The 23,643-nt window shown below is 42.9% G+C and overlaps 1 protein-coding gene across 1 annotated transcript; it reads left to right on the top strand.

Moving 5' to 3' along the window:
- On the top strand, nt 1–23,643 carry CWC15 (CWC15 spliceosome associated protein). The gene is made up of 7 exons (XM_074981612.1): nt 1–150; nt 2,583–2,721; nt 5,686–5,798; nt 6,610–6,698; nt 7,723–7,833; nt 18,869–18,987; nt 23,041–23,643. Exons 2-7 carry the CDS (start codon nt 2,591–2,593, stop codon nt 23,168–23,170), a joined length of 693 nt encoding a protein of 230 aa, XP_074837713.1. The 5' UTR covers nt 1–150; nt 2,583–2,590; the 3' UTR covers nt 23,171–23,643.

Here is a 23,643-nt window from a genome sequence, read left to right as displayed (position 1 = left end):
TGTGGGAAGGTGGAGGATTCATGGCGCAGGTCTAGGCCGCGGCGGCGCGCGCTGGCCTGTGGGAAGGCAGAGGACTCATGGTGCAGGTGTAGGCAGCGGCGGTGCGCGCAGCCGGTTGCGGTGCGGAGCGCGGGGGTCCTGCTGTGTAAGGTAGGTCGCGGTGCTGGGCGGAGGCAGCACGCCGGGCCGTTATTAACGGCAGAGGTGGAGCGGTGGGGGCGCTCTGTGGCGGCAGCGGGCAGTTCCGGTGCAGTGCTGGTAGCTCAGGCAGGCTCAGCCCCGCACCGCTGCCATCGAAGAGCCCGCGGGGACTGCGAGGAACTCGCTCGTAGGCAACCTCGGCGTCGTTACCCCCGTGTCCCTGCCGGGGAGGGGGAAGCGCAGAAGCGTCCGTGGCTTGTTTGAGGTGACCCAGTTGGCGGCTGGGCCTCCTGAGTGCTAGTGCTCTAGCTGCTGGGCGCTGCTGCCTTTCGGCTCGTGGGGGGAGCGAGATGCCCTCGTGTACCTAATGTTTGCATGTTGCCCCCAGAGCAGGTTGGACAACCCACGGTGGGGCTGTGAGGCACAAGCAGCTTTAGGCGCTTTTTTAAAACTTAAATTTAACAATCCTGCTTGTAGAAATGCACGTCCAGAGAGCGATTACAAGGAAGTTTGGATTGGACACGTGGGCTTATAAAATGGATAGAAAGCTGGATTGATGATTGGACCCAACAGGTAGCGGTCAATTGTTCCATATCTGGATGGCGGTTGGTTTCAATCAGAATGCCTTAAGGTTTGGTTCTGGGGCCAGTGTTGTTCAACATCTTTATTAGTGACCTGGATGAGGGACTGGATTGCACCCTCAGCAAGTTTGCAGGTGACACTAAGCTAGGGGGAGAGGTAGATAGGATCCAGAGTGACCTGGATAAATGGGAGGATTGGGCCAGAAAACATCTGATGCGGTTCAACAAGAAAAAGCATAGAGTCCTGCCCTTGGGATGAAACACTCCCAAATATTGTTAAAGGCTGGGGACCAACTGGCTAAGCAGCAGTACAGTGGAAAGTGACCTGGGGATAATGGTGCATGAAAGATTGGATATGAGTCAACAGTGTGCTCTTGTAGCCAAGAAGGCTAACGGCATATTGGGGTGCATTAGGAGGAGCGTTTTGAGCAGATCAAGAGGAAGGTTTTGTTTCCCTCTATTCAGCACTGGTGAGGCCACGTCTGGAGTATTGCATCCAGTATTGGGCTCCCCCAATATATAGAAAGAATGTGGATGTGCTGGAGCAGGTTCGGTAGACGGCAAGAAAAACGATTAAGGGCTGGAGCACGTGACCTATGAGGAGAGACTGAGGGATTTGGGCTTGTATAGTTTGCAGAAGAGAAGACTTAATTTAAAAAGCTGATTTAATAGCAGCCTTCAGCTTCCTGAAGGGGAGCTCTAAAGAGGACAGAGAGAAACTGTTCTGCGTGGTGACAGATGGCAGAACAAGGAGCAATAGTCTGAAGTTACGGAAGGAGAGGAGTAGGTTGGATGTTAGGAAAAACTACTTCACCAGGAGGGTGGTGAAGCACTGAAATCAATTGCCAAGAGATGGTGGATTTTCCATCCCTAGACGTTTTTAAGTCCCAGCTTGACAACATCCTGGCTGAGATGACTTAATTGAGGTTGATCCTCCTTGAATCAGGGGGTTGGACTCAATGGCTACATCTACACGAGCCCCAAACTTCGAAATGGCCATGCAAATGGCCATTTCGAAGTTTACTAATGAAGCGCCGAAATGCATATTCAGCGCTTCATTAGCATGCGGGTGGCTGCGGCACTTTGAAATTGATGCACCTCGCCGCCGCGCAGCGCGTCCAGACGGGGGCTCCTTTTCGAAAGGACCCCGCCTACTTTGAAGTCCCCTTATTCCCATGAGATGATGGGAATAAGGGGACTTTGAAGTAGGTGAGGTCCTTTCAAAAAGGAGCCCTGTGGGGACAAGCCATGCGGCGGCGAGGCGTGTCAATTTCGAAGTGCCGCAGCCGCCCGCATGCTAATGAAGTGCTGAATATGCATTTCAGCACTTCATTAGTAAACTTCGAAATGGCCATTTGCGTGGCCATTCTGAAGTTTGGGGCTCATGTAGACATGGCCAATGACCTCCTGAGGTCCCTTCCAGCCCTAGGATTCTATAAACTGTCCCTCTCTGGATGCTGGGATAAGAGTTGCAGTGAGATGGGTGGGCCTAGGAAAATATATCTACAAAACAGGAGACATAGAAGAGAGAACTTGCTTGTGCTGTTGGTGACAGTCTTGTGTTGAGACAGATTCCAGAAAGGTAGTAACAAAGATTTTCATATGTTATCCGAGTGTCTCACTTCAGATGAATGGTAATAATTTTTGACAAACTTCATTTAGAGCAATTAATTTTAGGTTATTGTGAAAAATAGAATTAGGTTAAATAAAACGCAGCACTGTTTGCCATATTGTAGTTTACGCTTTTTTAATTATAGCAAGAACTAGTTGATGTTATAATTCTAAGAGGAATGTACTTTTCAGTTAATGCCTTTCACTAAGTGTAGTGGTAATTACTGTATTTTGTGTTTGATCTTGAAGAAATTAAGATGACAACAGCAGCTAGGCCCACCTTTGAACCTGCAAGAGGAGGAAGAGGAAAAGGAGAAGGAGATTTAAGTCAACTCTCCAAACAATATTCCAGCAGAGATCTTCCTTCTCATACTAAAATTAAATACAGGTAAAAGACAGTTTCTTTTTTTGCACGGCATACTGCATTCCTTATTGATGCTTTATTCAAATTTGCACAGCTATTGAAAGAGAAATCTCAGATATTTACATGTTAAACACCAATAACGGACTTAGATTTCTACAGATGCGAAATAAAGGCACTGCAGCAGTCACGGGGAGGGTGCAGCGATGGAATAATAGAAGCTTCTGGTCTGAAGAGCAAACACTGAAAATAGAATGTATTGGGAGTAATTACAATGTTTATTGTATTTACTTGTTTCCTGTGGGCACCGGAATAGAAACAACCCTTTTAGAAGGGGCCTGGATAAGAAGAGGGTGACCTGGGCAGAGCATAAATGAGAAGTTACGGAGTCATGTGAAGGAGTGAGTAGGAGAAGATGATGTTTTATTTGCCATTAACACAATCATCACCAAGATGAGTATTTGCAGAGCAATGAAGCTGAGGGAAGCATACTAAAGATGGAGTAAGACGTATGTGCTGGGGTGGGATTGTAGAGAGCCTTACAAGCCAGGGTAGAGATTTTAAATTAATACACTGGAGAAAAAGGAGCCTGCAGAAAAAAGTCAGAGGGGTTGGTGTGGGGGGGAAATGAGGTCCATGGATCAGAAAGATCATTTTGCAGCTGTGTTTTTTTGGAAGGGCTAGAGATGAGAAACATGGCTGTCATATTAGCTAGAGAATAGGAGGTTTGAGTAATCAATACAGGAAATAATTTATTCATAACATATCTGCTGACATTTGGGACAGAGAAGTAGTTGGATCTTCAATATGTTGTGGAAGAAGAAATGTCAAGATTTGGATACTGTTTGAGCTAGAAATTCAAAATTTAAAGGAACAGTGTTGATTTTGAAATTTAATTGCTGCTTAAGTAAAGTTAAGAGTAGCTGATATTACAGTAAACCCTTTTTTTTTTTTTTTTTTTTTTTTTTTTTTTTTTTTTAAATGGACCCTGATTTAGTGGACATCGAGAACAACAGGTGTTCCCCCTGCCCTTGTTCCAGAAGTCCGCTACAGTCCATAAAATCATCCCCCCCAACCCAAAAAACAAACAACCAAAAAAAACCTGGGGTTAAGAGACTTCCTGCTGCCACAGCCTCTAGAAGCTCCCTCTTCCTCCACTGGAGCTGTCACGCGCTCCTTCCACCAAGGGTGGGGCGCGTATTTGGGCAGACAGGCACTTGCGTAGGCGCTCCACGCCTGGTGGGACGAGTTTGTGGCAGCTCTGGCAGTGGCCACTCCAGGCCATGTGGAGGCCCCTCAAATCTGCACAGTGGCCCCTCCAGGCTGTGCATAGCAGGGTGACTCCAGCTATGTGTGGCAGAGTCCAGCAGTTCTTCCAGCAGCGCAGTTCTGGTGAGTGGCAGGGTTTTTTGTTTTTGTTCTTTGTTTTTTGGCGGGGGGGTGGGGAGGACTGGGGCTAGGGGAGCCTGGCGGGGCCGGTGGGCAGTAAACCCTTTCATTTCCCACACTTTTGGGAATACCATATGCCACCACCATCAGCCCACTAAATTGAGGGCTTATTGTACGCTTGCCTGAGTTTCCCTGCCACCACTGCCCTTTTTTATGTTATGTTACAATCCCACATTGTTACTTTCTGAAGTGCTTTGTCCATCTCTCTTGCTGTGTGCAAGACACCTATAGATGGGAAATGGACCATACTGGAAATAACTGTACAAAACTGTTGCCAAAGCACAATATAAAAATGGAGGTGTTTCCCTACATTTTAGTTAAAATTGTAGGTATTTGTAGCACTAGTTGAGAAGACCTTTTTCAGACAAATACTTTAAAGGGGCAACATGAACTTTTTTTTAAAAAATAGAAGTAGGATGTGTCATACTGGTTTTCCACTTTCTCAGAGAAGTAGCAGTGGAGAAAATACATGCGTAAGAACATGAGTATTGCAACAAATCTTTGGGTGCTTTTTAGCAGTTAATAATCATGTCTCTGTTCTACAGCTGATCTGAGAAATGGTTTTTTTTTTTAAACTATTACTGCATTGTTGAACCTTGTTGCAGTGTTTTGTTTCCCTTTCTCTCCTTTTGAATGACTTAGTAATTGGGGTGCTTGTGGCTGTATGAGCCACTAGCCATTCAGTTATGGAATCTGCAAATCCCTGATTCTTATTTTTGCTGGCAGAAAAAAAAATGAGCAAGTTACTTCACCGTAAAAACAGACTTGTGAACACAGTGCATTAATAACTGCTTGAGTCTGGGTTTCATCCAGGCATTGTGTACACTCACCTCTGGAACAGACGAGTGAAATGAATGATTGTTGGCTTGTTCAATTTAGTTTTTTAAGTTTTCCACAGCAAATTTGACACTCCCTGGAAAAGGCTTGCATTAATGTGTGTCCAGATATGAATGAGCTGTTGCTCTTGTCTGAGACTTAAATATGCATGGCTTATCTGTAGTATTTTATTGAACCTATTATTTTTGTTGCCCTTCTTCCCTCTTGTTTATTCTTCTAGAACACAAATTAGTGAATCTAATTTGGAGATGCATGAACCACTGCTCTACAAAGATAAACTATAGTCATCTGATACATCTCTTTAATCTTATCTGACAAAGCCAGGAAAACCTTAAGCACTCAACAAGAACTTGAGATGTTATAACTGGCAGAGAGAGAATGTTGACCAGAATGTCAGGTCCTGATGAATGCTGGCTAGGACATAACTGTATAATACGCTACTAGGTGTCTTAGAAATACCTAAGCAAGATGCTACAAGTCTTCAAAACCCATTTGGAAGCCACTGGAAACTTTAATGGGGGTAGGCGATAACATATCTTTCATATTGTCTCATCCATCTTGTGTAGCTCTGCGGAGTCATTTTAACTTCTTGTAACTAGTTCTTCCTCCCAGAACTTTCAAGTCCACAAAGTCAAATGCTATGAACTGGGAACTGCCTCCTTCCCTTTCTATTTTCTTATTTTTTTTTCACATTCCTTGTTCTAGACAGACTACTCAGGATGCCCCTGAAGAGGTACGTAACCGTGACTTCAGAAGGGAATTAGAAGAGAGAGAACGTGTTGCTGCAAGAGAAAAGAACAGAGACAGACCAGCAAGAGGTGAAGTGAAACTTCTGCTAAGCAGAATATTATATCCTGTAATGAATATAGCTATTTGTGGCAGAATATCATAGGGATAGAATCCATAGCCTACTTGAACTGAAGGAGAACTTTTCTTACTAATAATAAAACCCATGCCATCTATGGACCAGCTGCTAAAGAATGAGTGATTTTTAGTTCATAAACATGCCAAATGATATTTCATTCTTGTGCTGTTTGGGAGAAACATGTATTTTTTTTAGAGCGTTTTACCTTTGATTAGACAAATTATGCATTACAAAATATGTGAAACTTTTAGTGAATAATGGAGGATCCTCTGAAATTAATATTTCAGATAATTTTTTGTGTTCTGTAGTGCTGATGTATGTGAACATATAGGCAGTACTGATTGTGTGGACCATCTAAAATGTATCTAAATACTTAAACAGCACTCATAAGAAAATGGGAATGTTCTGACTCTGTGGGCTGCAGAAGCTGTGCTGGTAAGATCCAGGCTGCCAGCGTTTAGAAGCAGCCCATGTACAAGAGGGAGGGTTCCTTTCTCTTTGTGCTCTGTAGAGTTGGGAGGGTGCACTGCAGTCTCATCTGCTGGCCCCTTTCCTCTTCAGATAATCACATGAAGAAACTCTACATAATGAACCTCTGAGTTTTTGGGGAATCAGTTCCACTGTTACGGGATGTCTCTGCAGGGGAGATCAGTTCACCGATCAAGTCACTGGATTCCTGAAGTTGGATGTTATAGGGTCAACTTGACCCTATTAACTTGTATGTTTTATAAATATTCCTTTTTTTTTTTTTTTTAACTTCTCAGAGCACACCACATCCTCTTCGGTGTCTAAGAAACCACGATTAGATCAGATTCCTGCGGCAAACCTTGATGCAGATGATCCACTCACAGATGTATGTATTTTCTCTTCTCCTCAGTTCTCTTGCTTTTCCTTAGGGTACTCAATAATAGTACCTTTTGCATTACGAGATCTGTTAAGGACTAGACCATCAGGTAATGGCGTCCAGTACATTTAGTCTCTTCTTTTAACAAGTTATTGTAACTGGAGTTTGGTGAAATGTAGGACCCTGCTTTCACAACTGAACAGCAATCTGAAGAAACCACTTTTCACACATCTCTGGCAGTAGATAGCTGAAGGGTGGGGAGTGGTCATAAAGTAGAGGAAATGCCAGCCAGAAGGCTCCAAATGGTGGATAATGCAGATCTTCCTTCCAACAATCATTTTAAAAGAAGTAGCTTTAAATGTAATCAGATCTTAGTAGCTAGACTTTCAGATGCTGATATGCCACACTCTGTCACTCTACTTGTGACAGTCTTTATTAAAATTACTTCCTTTCATGCTGCTCTAGGTGCATGTGGCACATTTTAATAGCACAGCATTAATTTTGCTTTTAAGTAGTACTTAGAAGTTCTCTTCAAGGTTACCTTGTGTCAGTCACTATACATTCCTTTAGCAAGAAGACAGTTCTTTCTGCAAGCAGTTTTACTATCTGAGTGTATAACTAGAGGGAACTGATGAATTAACATCTGACAAAGAATGTGAGAGGTTGACATTCAAATGAAATGATTGTTTGGAGTCAGTAATTGTATCAGCATGTCAACTGCATAGGTACTGAATGCAAATAATGAATTGTGTAGCCTGGATATGATCAAATGCATTCATTTTGTGCTTTGCTTTTAATGTGCAAAAACAAAAAAATCATTTGCATTGAGCTTGCTGTCTTCGCAATCTCCAAAATAGTTCAGGAATCCACTTCCAGAAAATTTTGGTCTTGGGCAGTTCTGGTTTTACAAAGTTTGGACAAACTATTTGGTTCTGTGTAATCTCTTTCAGGAATAAATGTGTGCTTTTTAATGATACACAGCTTGGTTTTATTAAATTCAATGAGTAATCAGTTCACTATTTTCTTCTTTTAGGAAGATGATGAAGATGAGGATTTTGATGAAGAGAGCGATGACGATACTGCAGCTCTTCTGGCTGAACTAGAAAAAATAAAAAAAGAGAGAGCTGAGGAGCAGGCCCGAAAGGTAAAATCTCACCAGTTAAATAAGCTCTCTGCTGAATATTAAATGGGGGGGAAAATGCATTTTCACAATATCCTAGAAGCTACACTGAAGTGAGAGTGTAGAACCACTTAAAAAAAAAGCATATTTTAATACCATAGTAGCCCTTGAACAGGATACCTTAACGAGGAACACATATCTTTTATGTAGGTGAATTTAATATTCCTTAAGGGGAGGTGCCAGTGGCAGCAGATAGTCAGGCATGGAATGGGGCATCATGCAAATCAATGCACTTAATCCCTTAATAATCTTTCAGCTCCTAAGCTGAGTGCTTTTTGACTAAAGGCTGCCATTTTGCAGACTGTTATGGTTTGATTGGTACTTCTAGAGAGAGTCTTGTTTGTGTTTTTTTTTTTTTTTTTTTTTTAAATTAAACCCTGTCAAGGTGGATGAGGTAATATCTTTTATTGAACCACTGAATAAGACAGGTAAGTCAGATACAGAGTGATCACTTTGTGGAAAGTATTCAATCACAGATAATGTGATGTCTTTTGTCTTGTATCTTTGCTTCGTGAGTTCATTCGATAGCGTTTAGTGCGCACTAGGTGAGGTGTATTGCATCTTGTGGTAGGCATGTGTAAGACCCATAGAACTTTAAGGATGTGTTGTGGTGGGTGGTGTTAGTTGTAGCAGTGGAAAGACAAAGAAGCCTGCAGGTTTTCTATCTGTTGTTCTGGCATGATCTGGTGCTACTTTGTTTTGGTGTATTCTGATTTATTTCTGGATAAGTCCCCATCTAGGATGGGTGTGATTATTTGATACCCTGTATAGGTTCCATTGTGGGATGGAAGGTGAGAATGGTGTGGGGAAGGGATTTCTATACTGAAGCGTGTTCATGGCCCAGTCCATGATAAGATCTACTTCTGTGGTGGAGTGTCTTTGGTGAAAGTAGTTTTGAGTGTATTAAGGTGTGTATTCTAGACTTGCTCATTGGAGCATATTCTATGGTACCTCAGTGCCTGGCTATAAATAACAGATTTTAGGCAACAGAACTTGGCCCAATAAAAGATATCATTCATCTTGTCTCTCTGGTATCCTGGAACCAACACAAATACAACACAACTCCCTGAGGCCACCCAATGCAGTTTCATTTCAGCCTAGAGTTGGCATTGCTGACATCTTTGCCACCCTAACCACCATCCCTTGGTGCAAGATGAGGAAGAGGTATGGCCGGAGTGCAGTGTATTCTGGTAATCCCTGCCTGCCATACATCTCTCTGAGGAGCCATTCTCCACTGGGTACTCTAGAACAGCCTGTTATGTCTCAGCTAATTTGGGACCTGCAACAGATTCCTTGGTGGGCTGTTTCATTGCTGGATGCAGGGCAAAGAAATGCAAATCAGTTGGTTTATGATGCCTTTTGTTCCAAGAAGCTCCAAACGCTTTACCTGTGCTCTTGCAATGCCACTGTTTTTAGTTTTGGTCATCCAGAAGTTTGGAAAGGTATCCCAGATCCTGTGCTTAACAGAATTTAAAGGGGTGTCATTAGAATGTTCTGCCTTTTGAAAGGCTGGTATAACAAGGCACTGTAAATTTCAATTTGAACCTCCTTGTTCTTATTTTTGCACATGCTGAAGGCTAGGCTGCCCCCTACCCTCACTATAACCCCCCACGTGGCATTTCATAAGACCCACAGCCATATACTAATGACTAATTCATTAGCATTTGTCACGTGTAAACTTTAAAATGATGCAAAGAAGTGTGTAAATAGACAAAATTGTACATAGAAACAGCCCATCTAAATACATACAAAAAAAGTTGAACCTAAAATACAAGTAATTAGTTACTTTATATCCTACAAAATTATGTAGAATCAATTTAGCCTATGAGTTTATGCTTAGGTTTATGTGGTCCTCCAGTGTAATAAGGTTGGACATCACTTTGTTGAAGTCTACACTATTGTTTGGAACATGTTAGTTTAAACATCGGATAGCTAGCATGTTCTAACAATATTCCTTATTAAGAAGCCCAGAAAGACCTGCAGGCCCCATTATAGTAGTAGTAGCATCCTTCAGTCTACGTAGACCCATTTGTTTAGATGCCAAAATGGGGAGTTAAGTTTCTACATTTAGGTGCACAAGTTCAGGAAGTTTGTCTGATGTGACTTACTCCAGGTCATACAATGAATCAGTGGCCGAGCTGGGAATGATGCCAGGTCTCAGCCCAGGAGTGAGAGGCAATCTCTTTCTTTTAATAAAAGAAGATTGTTTGTTTCCTTGCAGGCTAAAGCAGAATCACAAAAGGTGTGGAAAACATTTGGTGGTGTCTGTTTTAAAAAACCTACTCTTCAGTCTTAGGCACGTTATTTTATATATAGAAATATTTGATGCTCCCATTACTATTTTATAGCTCAATCCCCAGGAATAAGTATTTTGGACACAGAGCCTCAAAGGTATTAAGTGCCTAACTTGTATAGGAATTAGGGGCCTAAATATTTCTGGGCCTTCAAGCAGGTGAGTAAGCCCATACTTAGGTATGAAACGGAGGCAGTAATATGTAACTGTGATAGTCTGCTGACATTCAGTGGCAGTTTTTGTACACTATGGCAGAGACTCAGAATCACCTCCTCTGTTTAGAGTGAAATAAGAGGTTGTGTCTCAACCCTATTCGCACTATAGAAGTGACACGTGTGTGATGCATCTATACATGTCCCTGCATATCAATACTTGGCTTCATTTGACTGGGCGGCAAGAAAGGTTTTGAGAGAGCTTGCATCACAACAGTAGGGGCTAGTAGTAACATCCTTCAGTCTAGTAGACTATGGATCGTGCCCTTCGTAGTTCCATTTGCGATCATCATTTGCAGCGTCGACTGTGACTGTGAAGGCCCACACGAGAGTGACAGTCCTTGCTGCATCTGTTGCATGTGTAATGGGTGTCTGGCAGGTCCTTGCTGTGCTTTCTGTGGGCTCACTTCTTCTCTGCTAGCTGTCTGATCCTCATCTCGCCCTTCTGAAGGCCCTTGTGTAGTTCCTGCCTCCATCTGCTGTGATCGTCTGCCAGCTCCTCCCAGCTGTCCGGCTCGATGTCTACCTCCCTGAGGTCCCTCTTGCATACATCTTTGTAGCGCAACTCGGGGCGTCCGGGAGGTCTTTTGCCAGAGGCTAGCTTGCCATACAGGATGTCTTTTGGGATCCTTCCATCATTCATCCCGTGGACGTAGCCAAGCCAGTGCAACCGCTGCTGCCTGAGGAGGGTGTGAATGGTTGGGATTCCAGCTTGCTCAAGGATGGCGGTGTTGGACACTGTCCTTCCATGATATTCCAAGGATGCACCTGAGGCAGTGCAAGTGGAAAACATTCAGCCTCTTTTCCTGGCGAGCGTACAAGGTCCAAGACTCGCTGCCATAACGGAGGGTGCTGAGGATGCAGGCTCTGTAGACTTGCATTTTGGTGTGAGTGTACAACTTGATGTTGTTCCACACTCTCTCGCTGAGTCTGGACAGAGTTGTGGCTGCTTTTCTGATCCTCCTATTTAGCTCAGACCCCAATGACAGGGTGTCAGTGATTGTGGACCCGAGGTAAACGAACTCTTGGACAACCTCTAATGTATAGTTGTCATTGCTGATTGATGGAGGTTCAGCAACATCCTGAGCAAGTACATTTGTCATCTTTAGGCTGATGGAAAGCCCGAAGTCCTTGCATGCTTTGGAGAACCGATCCAGCAGTTTCTGAAGCTGGTCTTCTGTGTGTGACACTACAGCAGCAGCATCTGCGAACAGCATATTTCTGAGGACTTCCCCTATCTTAGATTTAGCTTTCAGCCTTGCAGGATTAAACAGTTTCCCATCAGATCTTGTGTGCAAAAAGATGCCCTCTGTTGAAGATCCAAAGGCATGCTTCAGGAGGAGTGTGAAGAAGATCCCGAACAGTGTCGAAGCAAGGACACATCCTTGTTTGACGCCGCTCCTGATGCCAAAAGCATCCAATAATGCGCCGTCATATTGGATGGTTCCTCTCATGTCTTCGTGGAAAGACTGGATCATCTTGAGTAACCATGGTGGACAGCCTATCTCATGGAACAGTTTGAACAGTCCATCCCTGCTAACCAAGTCAAAGGCCTTGGTTAGGTCGATGAAGGCAATGTAGAGTGGCTTCCTCTGCTCCCTGCATTTCTCCTGCAGCTGCCTCAGAGAGAAGACCATGTCAATGGTAGATCTCTCTGCGCGGAATCCACACTGTGATTCGGGATACACCCTCTCAGCAATCTTCTGGAGTCTGCCAAGGATGACGTGAGCAAACAGTTTACCAGTGATGCTTAGGAGGGAGAGTCCACGGTAACTGTTGCAGTCGCTTCTGTCTCCTTTGTTCTTATACAAGGTTACGATGTTAGCATTGTGCATATCCTGTGAAACCTCTCCCTCTCTCCAGCACAGGCACAGTAGCTCATGTAGGGGTTCCAGGAGTGTCTGTGGCATACTTGATTACCTCTGGTGGTATACCATCCTGGCCTAGGGCCTTTCCTACTGCAATGCTGTCAATGGCTTTCTTCAGTTCATCCACAGTTGGTGCCGGGTCCAGTTCGTCCATTACTGGTAGGAGCTTGATGGCATCGAGGGCTGTATCAACCACAATGTTCTCACGTGAGTACAGCTCGGAGTAGTGCTCGACCCAGCGCTCCATCTCTTTGTCTTTGTCAGTGATGACTTCACCAGATTTGGATTTTAGAGGTGCCATCTTGTTCTGGGTGGGTCCTAATGGCTTCTTGTTGCCCTTGTACATTCCCCGAGATTACCAGAGCCAGCACTGGTCTGGATGCTGCTGCATAGCTCGAGCCAGTAGTTGTTGGCACAGCGTCTGGCCGTCTGCTATACTGTTTTTCTGACTGCTCTGAGTGCTTGCAGGGTACTCTGGCTCGGCGAGCATTTGTACTCTAGGAGTGCAGCGCGCTTCTTTTCGATGGCTGGAATCATCTCATCAGTGTTAGCTTCGAACCAGTTATTTGTGTTTCTAGCTCTTCTTCTTCCAAACACCGACAAGGCCGTGTTGTAAACTGTATCCCTCAGATGCTGCCATCTGGATGTCACATCGGCACCCCCAGGGCTGCTGCGCAGATTCTCCTCGAGGGTCTCTCTGAACTTTTTGGCTCTGAGTTAGCTGTCTTTCTGGCATCAATGCAGGCCTTCTAATTGGTTTAGAGTGGTACAGCTTCTTGGGAATCACCTTGAGTTTGGAGCAAACTAGCGAGCGATCTATATCGCAGTCGGCACTATGACAGCTGCGTGTCAGAAGGACGTTTTTGAGGTTATCACGTCTAGCGATGACCACGTCTAGTTGATGCCAGTGTTTCGAGCGTGGGTGTCTCCATGACACTCTGTGCTGTGGCTTGGTTTGGAAAAATGTTTGTGATGCACAGATTGTGGTATGTGCAAAGTTCGAGAAGACGCTGTCCGTCCGTTCGTTCTTTCTTTTTTCCCCACACCGAAGTGGCCTAAGCAGGAAGGCCATGAGTCACAGTTGGCTCCAACTCTTCCATTGAAGTCACCCAAAATGAACAGTTGTTCGCAAGCAGGTATTTGCGCTATGGCAGCACTAAGCACGTTATAGAACTGGTCTTACTTCTGGTGCGGCGTACAGGGTTGGAGCATAAGCGCTGATCAGGTGGACAGAATGGCGCAAGTTTGAAGTATGACCTGAAGGAGTCTTTCTGATCTGCCCATGACTAATTCCACCATTTGTAGAAGGGTGTTTCTGATGGCGAAGCCAACACCATGCTCCCTGGGTGGTTCTTGGGCTTTACCCTGCGAGAAAAAGGTGTAGCTCTTTTCCTTTAGAGATTCCAAATCTGCGAGTCACATCTCTTGCAGAGCAGCAATGTCAACTTGGAGCCTCTTCAGTTCCTCATTGATGACAGTGGTCTTTCAGGTGTTACTGATGTCCTGAAGATCCTTCAGTCAAACCAGTCAGCATGGTCTGCACATTCCAGCAAGCAAGCTTAAAACTTTTCTTGTTGATTTTCTTATTGGTTTGCCTGGTGCTCAAATTTCAGTCACTTTATCAGGTTTGGGAACCTTAAGCCTCACGCACCCAGTGAGGCAGGTGAACTGTGGCGGGACAGTACCCTATTGGCTGGGGGCTGCCCAGCTTGAGGCGGGCGGTGACTGTCCAGTGAGATGCGACGATCTCTCCCACCATCTAAGGCAACCCTTGGCACTTGTTGTCTACACCAATCGAGCAAGAAGGCCCCATTATATACATTGAATATCATTTCCTTTATCTTGAGAAGTTGAAAGCTGAGTCAACCTTGGTTGGATTTGAAATGGTGATTCTGCTACTAATATTCCAAATGCTTGCTGCTGAGCTTACCAAGCGAGTCCATTTTTCTACATGAAAATATACTTGAAAGTGTCCTTTGCATACCCATGTGCCTAGATAGTGCAGCATGTACCATATGTAATGATTAGGGCCCTACCAAATTCACAGTCCATTCTGGTCAATTTCATGGCCAGAGGGTTTTAAAATGGATTAATTTAATGATTACTCCTAAAATTTCATGATGATGTAACCATGGGGATCCTGATCCAAAATGAGATCCTGGAGTTGGAGGTGCATAGTTTTTCTAGGGACATTCCTAAGATTGACACCCTCACTTCTGCTACCATCAGAGCTGGGCTTCCTGCGGTTAGAAGAAGTTCCTGGAAACAGCGGTTAGTAGGGACTGACTGAGCCCAGGCTGGAGCAGTGGGTGGTGGGGACCCTGAGCCTAGGTTTCCCTGACTAGAGCAAGTTGGGGCAGAGGTTCCAACCCGGAGGTGCCCTTCACTCTGTCAGGAGCAGTGGCAGCAGGTGGAAGAGTTGTGGGAGCTTCACCTTTGCCAAGTCCTGTCTGAAGCAGCAAAGGGCACAAGGGGAGGCAGAAGCCTGATCCCCAGCTGCCCCAAGTTTGACTGGAACTGCCCTGATCCTGGTTGCCCTAGCTGCTGCTGGCAGGAACCCAAGTGCCCACCTCTAGGAGGAGCAGCACCAAGGTAGGAAGTCCTGATCTTGGTGTCTGGAGCTGGCTCAAACGCAGAGCCCCTGGTGCCCCAGATACAGCCTCTGGGAGTGAAAGCCCCCAGCCAAATAGGAGCTGCTGTAGGAGGAAGCCCCAAGCTCCATGAGTAGAGCTGCAGCAGGAGTTTTTTTGGGGGGGTGGGGTTGTGGTGGGGGAGAGAGACAGGCTGCTGCAGTGCAGAAGTGAGAGTGTACCACCCTCATTTCTGTGCTGCCTTTGGAGGTGGGTCTGATCTCCCTACAAAGAGCAGCCAGGCAGCCCTCTTGTCCAATTCCTTCCCCATGTGGCAGGACTATCAGCTAGGCACCCTGGGGCTACCAGCAGGAGGGGATATCAGATTTCACAGAGAAGAGCTGGTTTGATTTCGTGGTCCATGACTGTTTTTCACTGCCGTTAGTTTGTTAGGGCCCCAGTAATGATACCCGGTAATCTGAAACTAGGCTCTGCAGTAGTAACCTGGCTAGTCCAACTTGTTTAGCAACTTGGCAGCCTTTCCTCAGAATTTTCCTGCTTAAAAATTATTTATGCACAATAAGTTCAGTTTATCTTTTTGTAGTGCCTTGCATGTTGAATAGTAACAGAGTAAGCCGTGCTATCTATATACTATCAAAACAAAAAGCAGTTTTGCTAGTCTTTAAAGTGCTACTTGACTGCTTTTTCTTTTTATCTTTTTGTAGTACAGTAAACTTTCATATCCAGCGGCCCCAGGACTGGGCGATTGCCGAATATTCATATGCTCTGGATAATGGAGAGGTAGACCTTAAAATGTTGTATAACACTAAAGAAAAACAAGATTAGCTATTAAGAAACAAAAATGTATGCAAAGTACTTTATTTACCGACAAGAATAGCATTGTACACTGTAAACGTATAGGCTGCATCTACACAAACAAGTTCTTTCAAAAGGTTTTGTTTTTGGTTTTTTTTTTTAAAAGAAGGTCACTCTTCCAAAAGATCCCATGGACCATCTACACAGTGTTCTTTCAAAAGTAAATTGAAAGAATCCAGTACTCCTTTCAAAGTCATTCTGCCTTTCAGACCGAGCACTGCTTTTTGAAAACTTGTTTCAAAAGAAAACATGTAGATGCTCCACAGGTCTTTTTTTCGAAAGAGCAGTCTTCACGGGGCCTGGCTTTTTGATCCCCAGCCCATTCTTTCGAAAGAGTGGGGGGCTTTGTGGATGCTCTCTTTTAAAAGATCAGCTCACTCTTTTGATCCTCTTTTTTTTTGTGTGTGTGTGGACACAGTCTTCCGAAAGAAGCTCTTTCGGAAGAGATCATTCAGATGGGCTTCTTTCGAAAGATCTATGTAGGTAGATGCAGCCATACTGTATTTGCTTTATTTATATGTATTTTCACGGTAACTATATGGAATACATAACTAAAATTTACTTATGGTTAAAATGCCAGTTATTTAAGAGTTCTGGCTGACAGCATGCTAAATATGAAGGAGTTTACTGTAGTATGGAGAGACTTGTATTACTAAAGGTACACTTTATGTGCCACAAGAGGGCATATGAAGCTGTGAAGTGGATGGCAAACATTCATCTGGCTATTGCTGGCTTAACATTATTTCTCTTAGTGTAATCCTTTTTTTTTTTTTTTTTGAGGGTAAATCAATGTGTCATAATTTATGTATAGACAATGGCCACTTAGAGCAAACCAGAGTCATCACGCTTTTTAGTGGAAAACCTCCAAACTACATAAATATAGTATTGGAGAGATCTGTGTATCATTTCTTACACAGTGCTCTTACACTTGGGTATTTACACCTTTCCTTGAGGACCTCATGCTGAGAGACAAGGGACCAGCCCTGTCTCTGGCATGCTGATGCCACGAGATTGGTGAAAGTTAATAGAGCTGAAGGGTCAAATAATAGAAGGCTCCCTATGATGGTTAGTCCTGTTTATAGAGCCTGAGCATTACTGTGAGTATTCATTCTAATGTCCAGCCCGCGATGTGTGGTGTTTATATTGTATTTATGAAAACTTAATTTTATCTTGTGATTTCCTATTCTCTTTTTGTTTTGGTTCACCCCCTTTTTCACTAGGGCATTGGAGCCTTGCACTTCCTACTCCTCCCTCTCCCTCCCAGCACTTGTGGAGTACCACAAATCTGCTGATTTTGTGCTCTGTCCCTGATTCTCCCCCTCCTTCCCAGAGCTCTCCCACCCATGTGCCAGCCACTTCTAGGAGTGGTGGGGAGGCCAGGGCAGGCAGGGAGTGTTACTCAGCTCTGCTGCACCATGAAACAGGAGCTGCCCTAGGTAAGCCCCTCACATCCAACCCTCTGCCCAAGCCCTGAGCACTAACCAGGACCTGGCACCCCCACCCAACTTCCTGCCCTGAGCCACCTCCTGAATGCCAAACCCTAGGCTGGGGCCCCCTCCTGTATTCTGAACCCTTCATCTAATAAGTTAGCTACATTTTGTTTTCATTTTCTTAAAATTTGAAAATGTTAGAGTATTTGGTTATATTGTATGTGTTTGGTGGGGTAGTGTGCAGGGCTTACAGTAGTCATATGGCTGTTTAAGAGTGAGTACTGCTCTATGTACTGACAACTTCAGTGTCCCAAATGCACTTCCTGAATAAAAATGCTTTAGGAACCCATCCCCGCACACATTGTGTTCTGAATGAAGCACTGGTGTACCTTTAAAGTACATAGTAAAATTTATAGAACTCTTTCAAATTCTGTATTAGAACTGTGTCTAATCTGTATAAGAGTAATTTGCATAGTATGTATTAAGCCTCTTTGGTCTCTTTTTTTTTTTTTTTTTTTTTTTTTTTTTTTTTTTAAAACAGAAATATTCCACTTGCCTGTTCAATCTACAAACATGAAAAAGTAAAGAACATAGAACGTATTAATGTGCGCTTTCTCTATGAGTGAGCGCTTTAAAGCTTGAACTCTGGCTACCAGTATAATTTATAGTGCTGAAAATCTTATCAAGTGTACTGTCAAGAAAAGCATTTCCTGTTCGGGGTCCCCTTAGTGCTCCTGATCCATGAATCTTTTTGCAGTTACAAAAGAAACACCACTTATGATCCATCTATCATATGAGCCCTGGTTTTAGACCTTGTAACAGTTCTATAACATTGAATGCAATTTTTTTAAAGCTGGAATAGTTCCAGATCATAAATTAGTATCAAAAGATACACAGATACACTTATATTCAGTCATACAACTTAAAGTACCCCCTTCCCAGGTGTTTACATCAAATAGTGAACCTGGTAACATGTTTGAAAGCTTCTGGAAAAAATGATGATGCAGAGAAAGTCACACGTTCTTAAGTCTGGGGTAAATTAAATAACAGGATGTTAAGATGGTCATAAAAGTGGTTAGTGAAATCCATTCATGCCAGATATTTTTGTTGTTTTAATCAAACGTCATATTACGCTGTTGAGGAGGCAGGGAGACCCTGGTCAGTGAAACTCTCAAAATTTGGGTATCATGAGATTAGTCAGTGTTCTCTGTAAAAGGAGTATGTGAGTGTTTGTTGTATCACAGCAGGAAGTAAGTCTTGATGGTAAATGGCTGAGAGATTAGTCAAGGTAGGAAACAACAGCTTGTTTTCAGCAATGTATAACACCTTCCACTTATCGAATGAGTATTGCAGAACGTTTTATTATTGTGGTTAAACAGAACTTCAAATGAAGAAAAAATCATGTAGCTTACTTGTTAATACAAAAAACATTTTCTATAACGTGCCTGTATTTACGGCATATTAATTGAAAACTTTAGAACATCGGTGGCTAATAATGGTGCATTCAGTTGTCCTAGATGACAGTAGATTAACAAAATTATAGTTTGAGTTTCTACCTGACTCTTTCCTCTGCTTGTCTACACACACACACACGCGCACGTGCACATGTTTTAAATCAGCTGGAAGAGATGATTGAGCTAAAGCTGTCTGTGGGGGGAGTATCAGCTAAATGGTCATCATCTTCCTCTGTTAATTAGCTTGCAGATATAACCAACACTAATAAATATATGCATCTGTTTCTCATTCCCAGGAGCTAGAGCAAAAGGCAGAAGAAGAAAGGATTCGAATGGAAAACATCTTGAGTGGCAACCCCTTATTAAATCTTACAGGCCCAGTGCAGCCTCAGGCAAACTTCAAAGTGAAGAGAAGGTACTGTGCTCTCTATATATTTGTAGCTTCCTGGTATTCCAACAGTCTGTAAAGCAGTTAAACTGGTGTCATTGCCTACCACTGGGTTCATGTCTTCACTAAAGCCTTGCATGCATTAACAGCGTAACATGACACTTAGGTATTTTACCATGAGGATGGTGGTTGTATGTTTGTCTCCAGATAGATCACCCTGGTTCTTTTGGAGCAAAGACAATTTTGTTAAAAATTTAATTGCCTTATGTTGCTGTCTGTAGCACATCATGGTTCCAAGAAGCGTTATGGCAACAGAACTAGATCGGAGTAAAGGAATGTCGAAGCAGGGCACTTATTTAGAAGCTACCCTTTCTTCACTGCCAATCTGCAAGTCAAAGTCTGCACTTTGAAATTCGGTGTCTGACATTATGCTAATGAGCACTGGATATGCACGTTAACACCTCATTAGCCTGCTTCAAATTGTCTCGTTACCATGGCACCTCGGACAGGAGAGTGATAGCTCAGCAGCAGCCAAAAAGTGTTCTTTAGAAAGCAAATTGAACGAATGTGGTGCTCCTTTCGAAATCAGTCTTCCGTTCCCATTTCAGGAAGAGCGCCCCCTTTTGAAAGCTTCTTTCAAAAGAAAATGCATAGGTGCTATGCATGGCTCTTCATTCGAAAGAGCAGGGGCTATATGGGCGCTGTCTTGCGAAGGAGCAAATCACTTTTTTGATCTGCTTTTTTGTGTGTGGACGCACTCCTTCAAAAGAAGCTCTTTCGGAAGAGATCTTCTGAGAGGTCGTCTTTTGAAAGATCTCTGTAGTGTAGATGTAGCCGTTCTATTTCCTTACATTTTACATGTTTCCTGACTTTCACTCCTGAAACTTCTTTCTCTCTGGAGGACACTAGATTCTGAACAATTTTGTTTTTGTAATTGCTGTACAACTGCTCTGATACTTTTGATAAAGCACTTTTATATATCTACTGTTCACGAACAGCTTTCCTCTTTTCACAGTCTCTTAAGCTGGCACAAAATTAGCCACAGTTAAGCTGCTTGGTGATCTCGCCCATTTAGCAAATGTGTTCTTTCTTTGCTCTGCTTGCATAGCAGCTCCAACACAACTTTTTTTCTGTCATCTCCAGCTGGATACTGTTCAGAAAAAGTAGTGTGTTTTTTGAGAAGATGTCTTGAGGTTGCATTTTTGTTGGTATATTTCTCATTGCAAATGAGACCTAAAGGGAGCTCAGCCGAACATGACACAAATGTAAAGGATTGGGTCCATTCAGTTGGCAAGTCTCTCTCTCTTCTTTTAAATCTTCAATTTTCCTTTTTGAAGCTTTTCCAGCCCACTTCAATTATTGCCAATTTTACTTCACATTCAGTTTGTTTTCTTAAAATCTGTGTTGCCCTTCACAGCAGGAATGCCACAAAGTGGTTTCTTCTTTTCAAATACCAGACTTTATTAGCCACCAGATCAACACACAGATATATTATGATATCCCACAATGCACTACACCTATTAAAGAGAGAGAGCCAATGTTTTGAGATCACATCATTTGCTATTTAGATGTGAGTTATTCATTGTTGGGCTTTTAGATGTTCACCATTTATTGAAAATAATCAGGAGGGTTTTGTGGGTTTTTTACTTTACAATTATAGCATCAAGAGCTACAAAGAAGTCCTTAAAGAGCTGCATATGGCTCTGGAGCTGCAGTTGCAGAATCCTGTACGGGAAAGACCCATGTGTTTATACTGCACTTGCCTGGGGCTACAGGGTGTTACCCAACTAGAAAATGACATGAAACATGAGTGAAACTTTCACAGTATTACCAAACCCCAGAATTATAAAAAATCTAAAAATATTAGATTTGGTGTTTTATTTGACTCAGCTTTTTGAGCCTTTAAGGTTCATTGGGGTCAAATTTTGAAGGTTTCTCCACAGCCTTGAGGGCAATAGCCTAGATTTTTTTAAGAAGGCTGAAATTATCCACTGGACTCCAGGAACTGGAGCTTTAAGGAAAACAATAACTATCGCAAAACTCATGACAAAATTGTTAGAGTTGGCAACACTGCTGTCACTTCTGTTTGAAGGCTGGTTAGTTATCTTAAATGCAATACTGCAGTGACTGAGTTGCAGTTCTTGCAGGAGAATATTTAAAATCAAACACCAAGGAAATTCAGCAGTTTAATGTTGAGGAAAAGAATTGTGTCTTCTGAGGTATCTCAGAACCACCGCTGGCAAGAAAGGAAAATAAACAGGCACAGGAGCCTGGGGCAGCTCTTGAAATGAAGTTGGAGGATCAACTCTTCTAGTCCTTAATGAAGTAAAACTTCTGTTGCCATCAGCTGCTCCATTCATCAGTATTCATAGGTTCAATAACTATATGTTTTGTTCTTAAATATCTCTGCCATCTTATCAGGGCTTACACATCTTATGTACCTTAGCTCAGGAACTGCATTTTCTGGCATATTCTGAACAGTGCTGAGCACACAGATGGTGCCCAGTGAATAACACAAATGATGATGATTGTTGAAGTTATGGTCCCTGTGGGTGCAAATTCTGGTCTTACGGAACTGGACTGGGTAGAGCTGATGTCCTAAGAATTTGGGCATGTGTAATAGTCAAATGACACTTTCTCATTCCTTCCTTTTCTCAAACTCTGAACAAAACATGATAAAAACCAAAATGTGTTTTCGTTAAAATGTAAAATTCCATACTCAACAACTCAGCATGGAGTAGAACCTGCATCCCAAGAGTGGTGAGTGATCTACTGTCATCTGACTCCTACGGTTTCTTTCTTTCTTTCTTTCTTCCTGATCACTGTTTCATGCTGTCAAGCATGACATTGTTCCCAGCTTCCTGAAACCATTTGCTGGTGTCTCAGGGAACTGGTCTTGGTTTTTGCTCCCATCTATCCATCAGATTCCTTGTCTCTCTCCCTCTCAGCATGCATCGGAGTGAGTAAAGTGGGTAAGGAGCTAGCCCTGAGAAACCTGGCTCTTACTTCCACCATGGGCCATGACTTGGAAACAGAGCTCCAGCGATATTTAAGGCACCCAAAGAAGTATCTAGTGGGGTTTACAAAATACCTAGCTTTTTAGATGTTTTGGAAAATCCCTGTAGGTGCCTAAAGACCTTTGAAAATCTATCCTTTAGTCTCTCTCTGCCCCATCTGTACAATGGGAATAGCAGCACTGCATTACCTCATCACCAATGGCTATTTAGAGAAATAGGTTATACGTAGTTAGGTGTACAGATACTCTGGTAATGGGGCCACACAATACCAGAGTGGGAATCTCCGTACCACTGCTTTCCCTTCCCTCAGTATTGGCCTCTCTTCTCCTATGCCTGTCATATCTCCTTCTTTTCTGAGCCAAAAAATGTAACTTTGGCTCAGAGGGGTTGGCCATATTTCTTATGAGCACTCTGTGTTCTCTTCAAAACCCCGTACGCCATGCAGAGCAACTTCTCTGTTAGATTCAACTTCCAGATTTGTAATTTAATTACTAGACTTTTCTAAATCACTCTGCCTTTGCTTTTAAACCCAAGCTGATTCCTACCCCAGAGGCACAGGCTTTGAGCAGCACCTCTCTTCTGCAGAACTCCCTGTCTACACTCATTCTAAGCTGAAATTAAGAGCTCCACCTTGGAGCACACCTCTTGTATGAAACTGTGGGCAGGAGGAAAAACAGGAGCCCCCTTTTCCCCAGTGGCATCTCTGGATGAAGCAATATGTTCTACTGGGCTAACATTTGTTCAACACAGAGCTCTTGAGGAATTCAAAAGCTTGTGTGTTTCACTAAAACAAGCTGGTGCAATAAAAGATATCTCATCCACCTTATTTCTCTAATATTGCAGGACCAGTATGGATACAACAACTCTGCAAACAACTTTAGGGTATAGTTTGTATGAAAGGCACGCACAATAATTGTATTTTGTGTGTTAAGAACATTTTTCTAAAAGGTGGATATCTGAAACATTCAAAGAACTATTTAAACATAGCTTATTTTAGCTGATATGCCATAATTTCATATAGTAAATGGTAACAATACAGCTAAATGTTTTGTTTTGCTTTCAGGTGGGATGACGATGTTGTTTTCAAGAACTGTGCCAAGGGGATAGATGAAACAAAAAAGGACAAAAGATTTGTAAATGATACTCTGAGATCAGAATTTCACAAAAAGTTCATGGAAAAATATATCAAGTAGTACAGTTTTATGTGCTCTTTTGCTGAAAGACTCAGGGAGTCAAACTGACTTCCCTTCTGTGGTGTACCCTTTTTTTTTTCTCCTTCCCTTCCCACCAAAAAATGGCTGAAAATCCAAGGTAATTGACAGCTTTTTGATTGGCGACCTGTATCTGGAGTGTTTTTTACCCTTTTCATCATTCTTTTTTGTTTTAACTAAACTTGTTTTTATCTTTAATTCAGTAGGAATGCATTTACTTATAATGGCCTTCGTGTAAATGTTGAAATAGAGACTGGTTTGCAATAAATACTGTGATTGCCTTCTTATGCATCAAATGTAACTGTTTTTTCCTTAACTCTGATTTTGTCTAGTTCAGGGATCTGCAACTGAAATAACGAGCCATTTTTCCAAGTTGAGATACAAAATCAACACTTCAAGCGCCGCAATGCATGCAAATACAAGACAGTCCTTAATAAATAACATCAAACCGTACT

The sequence above is a fragment of the Carettochelys insculpta genome, chromosome 1 (assembly GCF_033958435.1).
Source record: "Carettochelys insculpta isolate YL-2023 chromosome 1, ASM3395843v1, whole genome shotgun sequence".
Taxonomy (NCBI): domain Eukaryota; kingdom Metazoa; phylum Chordata; order Testudines; family Carettochelyidae; genus Carettochelys; species Carettochelys insculpta.
This window is presented reverse-complemented; position numbering and strand designations above follow the sequence as displayed.

Bases quoted from the DNA above. Each gene is read 5' to 3' on its own strand.
- CWC15 (XM_074981612.1), top strand. From the start codon at position 2,591: ATGACAACAGCAGCTAGGCCCACCTTTGAACCTGCAAGAGGAGGAAGA. The intron at 2,722-5,685 runs GTAAAAGACAGT...TCCTTGTTCTAG, and splicing joins CATACTAAAATTAAATACAG to ACAGACTACTCAGGATGCCC. The intron at 18,988-23,040 runs GTACTGTGCTCT...TTTTGCTTTCAG, and splicing joins AACTTCAAAGTGAAGAGAAG to GTGGGATGACGATGTTGTTT.